At 36.2% G+C, this 8,014-nt stretch overlaps 1 protein-coding gene across 1 annotated transcript; it reads left to right on the top strand.

Moving 5' to 3' along the window:
• The first annotated feature begins 1,417 nt into the window (after positions 1–1,417).
• Positions 1,418–7,094, top strand: LOC113299477 (oxysterol-binding protein-related protein 1D-like). The gene is made up of 8 exons (XM_026548496.1): positions 1,418–2,314; positions 2,988–3,344; positions 3,941–4,028; positions 4,444–4,922; positions 5,078–5,233; positions 5,418–5,726; positions 5,965–6,309; positions 6,690–7,094. Exons 1-8 carry the CDS (start codon positions 1,748–1,750, stop codon positions 6,936–6,938), a joined length of 2,550 nt encoding a protein of 849 aa, XP_026404281.1. The 5' UTR covers positions 1,418–1,747; the 3' UTR covers positions 6,939–7,094.
• The last annotated feature ends 920 nt before the right edge of the window (positions 7,095–8,014 follow it).

Raw genomic sequence — 8,014 nt, 5'->3', positions numbered from 1 at the left:
GTTTATTATTTTGTTACTGCTTGATTTTATTAGTTTTTGTATCGACTCGCTTTAGATTTTATTTATTGCTTCAATTTTTTTGTTATAGATCCTAACAATTCTGTGTTGTTTTACTTTTGGACAGGATCACTAAGAATTTTATCTGCAATAAAGACACAACTCCGGATTCAAAGGTTGGTAGTACTCATGACCAATTTGATCAATTTTATTTTTTCTAATTCTCATCAGAAGTGTATTTTGTTCTTTAGTTTTGATTAATAGAAAGGAGTTGTAATTAGGAAAAGAATGATTCTGAAAACTGTAACCGGACACTGGACATTTTTTTTTTATTCATTAATTAATCGACTGATTCTGTGACTAATGCACGATTGATTTAATTTGTTTGATTTTTATGATGAAATTGTGAATGTATGATTGATTTTGGATTCAATGTATTTTTGGAAACATTGTATATATTTGTGGAGATAATTACTTTAGGTAAAAAAATATATGTTTTCCATTAAAAGAAAATTTCTCGGGGACAAAAAAAAATATTTTTCACGTATTTTATTAGGCGACGTCAAATAAATTTCTTTTAAAATATTTGGTGGGGTCAGAATCAACCAGGAGCGATAATCAACGTGGAGCTCCGGTGAATGAGAACGCTTTAAAAAACTCTGTTATTATATAGAAAATTTAGGATTTTACATTCAAAGGATGTCTTAAAAATGATGTCACATATAAAACATCCACATTCACCATTGGAGAAGCTCTAATGAGGTGCACTTTCATTCTCTTTTTTTTTTTTTTTTGCTACATTTAAGCTATGTCCAAGGAAAACGCCAAGCCATAATGCTTGGCCTAATTGTAGCAAGTTCCCTTAACATTTGCCCCCTTAAAAGTCATATCTCATCGTAGAAAAGTCCTTGACACTGCCTTGACTCAGTCTACACAGTTGAGCACAAACATGAAGAGCACATAAATGCTGCAAAACATCCAACATCCTACACACCCAACTATATATACTACTTGTATAAATATATCCACCGGTGGTTACCGACTACGTCCTTTTTTCGGGTATATTAATTAAATACCCTTACCCCTCACCCCAAAAAAGATCTTGTTAACTTGTATATCCGTATACATGTTAAGGTTCATTAAAACAACTATTCTTTGCATTGGAAACAAGATTTGTTTGTTTGATTGCATTGAAAACAATGATTATTTGCATTGGGAAAAATGATTGTTGTTTCTGATGCAAGAAAAACCAATTTCTAATAGAATAAGACAAAAAAACACAATTTAAAAAAAAATAAAATAACTCTTTATTAAACCTTAACATGTATACGAGTATACAAGTTAACAAAAGCATGGAAAAAAACATCCCCTCCAAAAATAAATAGTAAAATAAAATAGAACTACAGAGTCGGTATAGAGTGTATCCATCTCTTTCTGTACAGTGTTCAGCGAATTTAATGGATCTGTTGGTTGACAGACAACAGCAATAGCAATCGATAGCAAACAACTAAACACTCTCTCTCTCTCTAGAAAAACTCTCTGCTCTGCTAGGTACTGTAACTCCCATCAGCTAGTTATAACTGTCCCCCCTTTATACTTACACTCTGAAAAATCTTTCTCTATCTTAATTAATACAACTCCATAATTAAGATCTAGGGTTTCTCTATTTCATTTCATGATCCCCTTATTCAGATCAATACATGATGATAACATACATTTGTTAAGTTTTGATTAAAAATTGAGATCATCGATGAATCCGTTATGCTGTATAGCACCAGTATCAATAGAAAGAGATCGAAGTAATAATCCATCCGTTGTAAAAACATCGACAGATTCATCACCATTATCAATAGGGTATGAGAACGCATCATCAAATGTTAATAGAAATAATAATGGGATTGGATCAAATAAACAACAAACATATTCGGCTCAAGTATCATCAGTAGGTACAGATTATGATTTTCCACCACCGTATACAATAGATCATCATGATTTAGCAACAGTAAGTGAATCAGTTAGAGGAGATCATTCGTGTTTTGGGAATGGGAGTAATAGTGTCGCTGGGATTTTATATAAATGGGTTAATTATGGGAAAGGATGGAGATCTAGATGGTTTATGCTTGAAGATGGGGTTCTTTCTTATTATAAGATACATGGTCCTCATAAAATATCAATGAATTCTGCTAGAGAAAAGGGAGCTAAAGTTATTGGGCAAGAGTCTATGAGGTATATGAGAAAGGCTACTAGTTTTACTAATGGTTTATCAAGATCTTCTTCCTCCAAGCGTTGGAAACCCTTGGGAGAAATACATTTGAAGGTATGATAATTTTTCCCTCTCTAATTTCGATTTTGTAATATGTTAGTTTGGTGTTACTGGCATTGTGAATGAGGAAAGTTTTAAGCACAGTTCATTTTATTGATAGTTTGAGTAGCAACAACAAGTTATCTGCTGACTTACTGGTTTTGTGTGTCTATATTAGTATTACAAATATACTGCATTGTCAAAATTGTGATTGTTTATATCCCAGGTTATATCTATTTATCAGTATTCTTGGCCCCATATCTACAGAATAATATTTGTAGTACTAGGTCAAGGATGGGTTCCACTAGTTAAAGAGGAAAAAAACCTTGGACATGCTTTATAGTGCTATAAGGATCTTATCCAAGCTTCATAGACATAACAAACATCCAAGTTGTGATTGTTCTTCACTGATGGCGATGCTATCAATTTTGGCGCTCGGGTTTAGACATTTAACTGGTAGTAAAGAGTAGGCCTATCTGAGGTAGAGTGGTAAAAGAAGCTTGTTCCCGACATTTCTTATTGTTTCCGACATTTGTTATTGTTCCCGACATTTGTTATTGTTTCTATGAATGATTCTTTAAACTAAGATAACGAGAATGAAAATGTTTGTGCTTGTGCTTGTATTCAATCTGTACCACAAAGCCTAGTCGCAAGAAAGTATATAAGTTTTTTTATCTGTTGATGGCAGGTTTCTTCAATTCGTGCGAGCAAGTCAGATGATAAAAGACTTTCCATTTTTTCGGGAACTAAGACTCTACATTTGCGGTGTGTATCTAGAGAGGACAGGGCCAAATGGATTGAGGCTCTGCTGTCAGCTAAAGATCTTTTTCCTAGAATTTTGACAAGCAGCGACTTCGCACCCTCTGAAGACATTGTTGTTTCAACCGAGAAGCTACGATCACGACTCCTGCAGGAAAGATTGAGTGAAACAGTTGTTGGAGACTGTGAATCAATTATGCTCTCTGAACTCTCTGAGCTGCAAAATCAGCTGAAGGGTCTTCAGCGTAAACATATTGCCCTGCTTGACACATTGAGGCAGTTGGAGGTATTACTATTTGTCACTTTTCTTTTTACTGGAAAGTTTGCTTGGGTGGGTTGTTACACATTCAGTCTGTATCCATCATTAAGTTTGCACACCTGTTTAGATACCTTTTTACGATTCTTTCTTTCATCTTTTCTGTGTATATGTTTTCATGATTCTTTCTTTCTCTGTAAAATCACCCTATTGCCGTCTCTGTGTGTACATTTATAACACAATTGTTGAAGAACCTTTCGAAGACAACTTAGAGAGCACAACTCCTTTATCGACATCTGTCTATTTCAGTTTTCTTGTAATACAAAAACTTCGACTGTGTATCTTAAATATATTTCTAACTCAGGCAGACAGTATGTCTTGTTGGAAATTTCAAGTTTCATTCTCTGTAGTGACTCAAATTACATTTATATTAGCTTAGTCCTGCAACTTGCCAGTTAAATTTTATCTATTTACCCATTGTTTAAAATTGTTTCTTATCTTGGTACATTTTTGTTATATTTGCTTGCTGGGTATATACCATTTACCAGAATTACTTGTTCATGGTTTCACCTCCTTCTTCTCTCAGAGTAGGTGTAAACCTTTTATGTTATGTTTTGGTTGTACAGACAGAGAAAGTAGAGCTGGAAACCACTGTGGTCGATGAAACTAAGGGACGCAAGTCATACTGCGGACCAGCAAATGGAAGATTGAGTGGTAAGTAGTGATCTAACACGCCCGATCATTTGATTAGGTTCACTGCAGCACAATGTTCATTCTAATAAATTCACCCATGTCTGACTAATTCAGTAGTGGGCTTGAGGAACTTAACCTCCTCCACCTTTCACTAAACAAATCATCAAATTGTAATTTTTTTTCTTCTCAAGCTTTTTCCCCTATAGAAAAATGTTTCTCTGTATTTCATATTCGTGAATTCCTCAAGTGAATTTTTGTTCTGCAGCATCTTTTTTCGTTGTTAAGGTTGCTGTCTTCTTTTCCTTAGGTTACTTATGTTTGGTTTTTTCCGTGCACCTTACACATTCATCCTATAAAGCAAACTGGTACTTTCCTCCAGTTTCATTGAATTTAGCAGCTCATCTTATTTTCAATTTTTCCTTCTTCTACTTCACAGATTTCTATTCCATCATGTCAGAGGGCAGTGGAAGTGATTCTGATGCATGTAATGAGAGTCAAGATGGAGGGGATGCCGAGTCAGATGAGGAAGATGGCATATTTTTTGATACAAGGGATTTTTTGTCCGCAGAGTCTCTGAGAAGTGTTTCGTACCGTTCAAGGGAGGGCACAGGAAATGCCTGTAATTCCTTAACAAATGACAAGGATTCTTTCTTTTCTGACCATATCCGTGAGGTTGATTTGGAGATTAAGACAGTATATTATCCCCATGTCAAGAGAAGAGATAGATTGCCTGAACCAAAAGAAAAGGAGAAGCCTATTGGTCTGTGGTCTATAATAAAAGATAATATCGGAAAAGATTTGTCTGGAGTTTGCCTCCCTGTTTACTTCAATGAGCCACTCTCTTCATTACAGAAGTGCTTTGAGGATTTGGAGTATTCATATTTGGTTGATCGAGCCCTAGAATGGGGCAAGCAGGTTAGATCCTCGTGTGTGGTTTCAATTTAATCTGTAGCTAAGTCTGATTCTAAAAGAAGTGCCTAGTTTCAGTTTGACCCATCTAGTAATCTATATTGAATTACACAGCTTAGCATTAGATGCAATGTCATATAGATTTCATGTTCATTGTGCAGGGAAATAGCTTGTTGAGAATCCTAAATATTGCGGCATTTGCAGTGTCGGGTTATGCTTCAACAGAAGGTCGGCACTGCAAGCCTTTCAACCCTCTCCTTGGGGAGACTTATGAGGCTGATTATCCAGACAAAGGTCTTCGCTTCTTCTCTGAAAAGGTTAATTTTCCTATGCTTCATTTATTTGTCACGCAACGATGAACCTCACATCCAGAGCAAACCCTCACACGAAAACGAGGTCTCAAACACTTAAAAAGCCACTTGACTTTGAGATTACACCATCAGCAGATACATAAACTATCATAATGTCTACTATCATGTATTAACTAATAGTTTGATTCAGGTGAGTCACCACCCTACAATCGTTGCTTGTCATTGTGATGGAAGAGGCTGGAAGTTCTGGGCAGACTCTAACCTGAAAGGGAAGTTTTGGGGGCGTTCAATCCAGCTTGACCCTGTTGGAGTTCTTTCACTGCAGTTTGAAGATGGAGAGATGTTTCAATGGAGCAAGGTTACCACTTCCATCTATAACATCATCCTTGGTAAAATCTACTGTGATCATTATGGGACTATGCGAGTAAAGGGGAGTGGTGATTACTCGTGCAAGTTGAAATTCAAAGAACAATCTGTAATTGATCGAAACCCTCACCAGGTACATGAGTTCTTGTAAATGAAATATTCATGGTTATGCTACTACACATCTTCATCACAATGAGTTTTCAAGAGAGAAGCTCAGATCTTATGGAATATCATTGATAGTGATACCTAGAAGTATTAAAAACTCCGTATTCTAGTCTCTTTCTTAAATAAGCTGCTGGACAAGCTTCTGTTTTTTTGTGTGCCATCGTGATATGCTAATTGGGAAACAAATAATTATCATGAACATGCAGGTTCAAGGATTCGTTCAAGATAATAGAACTGGACAGAAGGTAGCTATGTTAGTAGGGAAGTGGGATGAAGCAATGTACTATGTTCTAGGAGATCCGACTACAAAGCCGAAGGGATACGACCCCATGTCAGAAGCTGTGCTTTTGTGGGAGCGAGAAAAATCTGTTACCCTGACTAGATATAATCTCACACCCTTTGCAATCTCTTTGAACGAATTGACACCTGGTCTACAACAAATATTGCCTCCAACTGACTCAAGACTCAGACCAGATCAAAGGCACTTGGAGAATGGTGAATATGAGTTGGCAAATGCAGAGAAACTAAGGCTTGAGCAGCTACAAAGACAGGTAGGCATCATTTTCAACATTCAGTTCGCCTGCTACTTAATGAGTATGCAACTGCTAGTGAAGAATGGCATTCATTGATTTTTTTTTGATTTGGTCATTCGTGGTTTCGGTTTTTGTTTCCTCTTAGAGATAGTTGTGTCTATGATAGCCATCATTGCTAATGGAAAATTTGCTTGGTAGTGAAATGTATGCTCTGCAAGGCATGATATTTTGTGTCATATACTGCATATATTTTGACCTGAACACCATGCCTTAAGAAAATGTGTGATGGAACTTATCCTTTAAACAAGAACCAAAATTATGGTGTCCATGAAGCCACGCAAAAATTAAAAATTGTCTGCAGTTAGCTTTCCCTAATGCTGTTATATAATGTTGTACAGGCGAGGAGGTTGCAGGAAAGAGGATGGCAACCGAAATGGTTCAGGAAGGGTAAGGAAGATGATTGTTACAGGTATGTAGGTGGATACTGGGAAGCAAGGGAGAATAAAAAATGGGACGAGATTCCAGATATTTTTGGTCAGAGTAGTACAGATGGTTCTCCCTGCTTGGAAGAAGATGAAATGCGTCATGCACAATTTTCGTCAAGTCGAGCATTAACATGGGAACCGAGTACTCATCAAATGTTGTAAGGCAGTAGGGACATTTGTAAGTTTGTTAAGGAAGTGGTCATATTATTTATGTGCGACTCCTATTTTCCGTAAATTAGATTTGTATGTATATCCATATTATCATGCTTAATATTAGTAGTAGTGGTGATCATAAATCGTTCGTTTTCTCCTTTTTAAGTTGGACATCCCATTCTTACAACGAAGGCGAACAAAGCTGACTACTGCATGAATGATTGCAGACAATTACTGAGTAAAATTTAAGAAATTCTTAAAACAAATTTCCCTAAATTCTTTGGAGTCTGACCAGCTTTCTTCAAAAGATCTTTGCATACCTAAAGATAGTTGCATCGCGTATCTTGCCCCGAAGAGATTTTGTGGGAACATGCAACAACTGTTTCTCCCTTGCAAAATTTTGTTCGACTACAGTAGGTCCATGATTGGGATCCCAAGTTGTTTTGCATTTTACATACATGTATATATCTTTAAACATTTGTTTTTTTTGGCAAAACGGAAAAAGATTAGATGATAGAAATTTTTATCCTTAAATCCCTGTACGGTACAATAAGGTGCCGTTCACTTATATTTGCGTTTGAGTTTATGCTCATGACATGTGAAAAAAAGTCTTCTGCAATCAAGTTTTTGAATCTAAAAAGTAATTTTTCGCTGGATGAAAACTTTTGAGCCCATTTTATCCTGCCCTTTTTAGCTAGCTGCTCTGTGGCAACGTTTCCATCCCGCTTTGAGTGGCCGAGTGGCTGCGAGAGAAGTCCTGTTTAAAGTCCTGCAAGAAAAGTTCTGGCTACAGGTTTATACCCAAAACTACAATTTAGATTTCTAATTTTTATATGTTTATTTCATTCGTAACACATGTGGTTATTATAAAGGAAGTAGAGTTATATAAATGGAACATGTCATCAAAAAATAAGCTTCAAAATTGTTATAGTTTGGATTTTGTAGAAAAAATGGCCAAAACATGTCATGATTATGTCAATATAACCATGTCATTGGATCCTGCCCTATTCTGAATTCATATTTAATTACTAAATTACTGCTACAGCAGTGGGGGCCGACGAAGCGGCCTGATCAAAGAACGACGA

The sequence above is a fragment of the Papaver somniferum genome, chromosome 7 (genome assembly GCF_003573695.1).
Source record: "Papaver somniferum cultivar HN1 chromosome 7, ASM357369v1, whole genome shotgun sequence".
NCBI classification, from domain to species: domain Eukaryota; kingdom Viridiplantae; phylum Streptophyta; class Magnoliopsida; order Ranunculales; family Papaveraceae; genus Papaver; species Papaver somniferum.
This window is presented reverse-complemented; position numbering and strand designations above follow the sequence as displayed.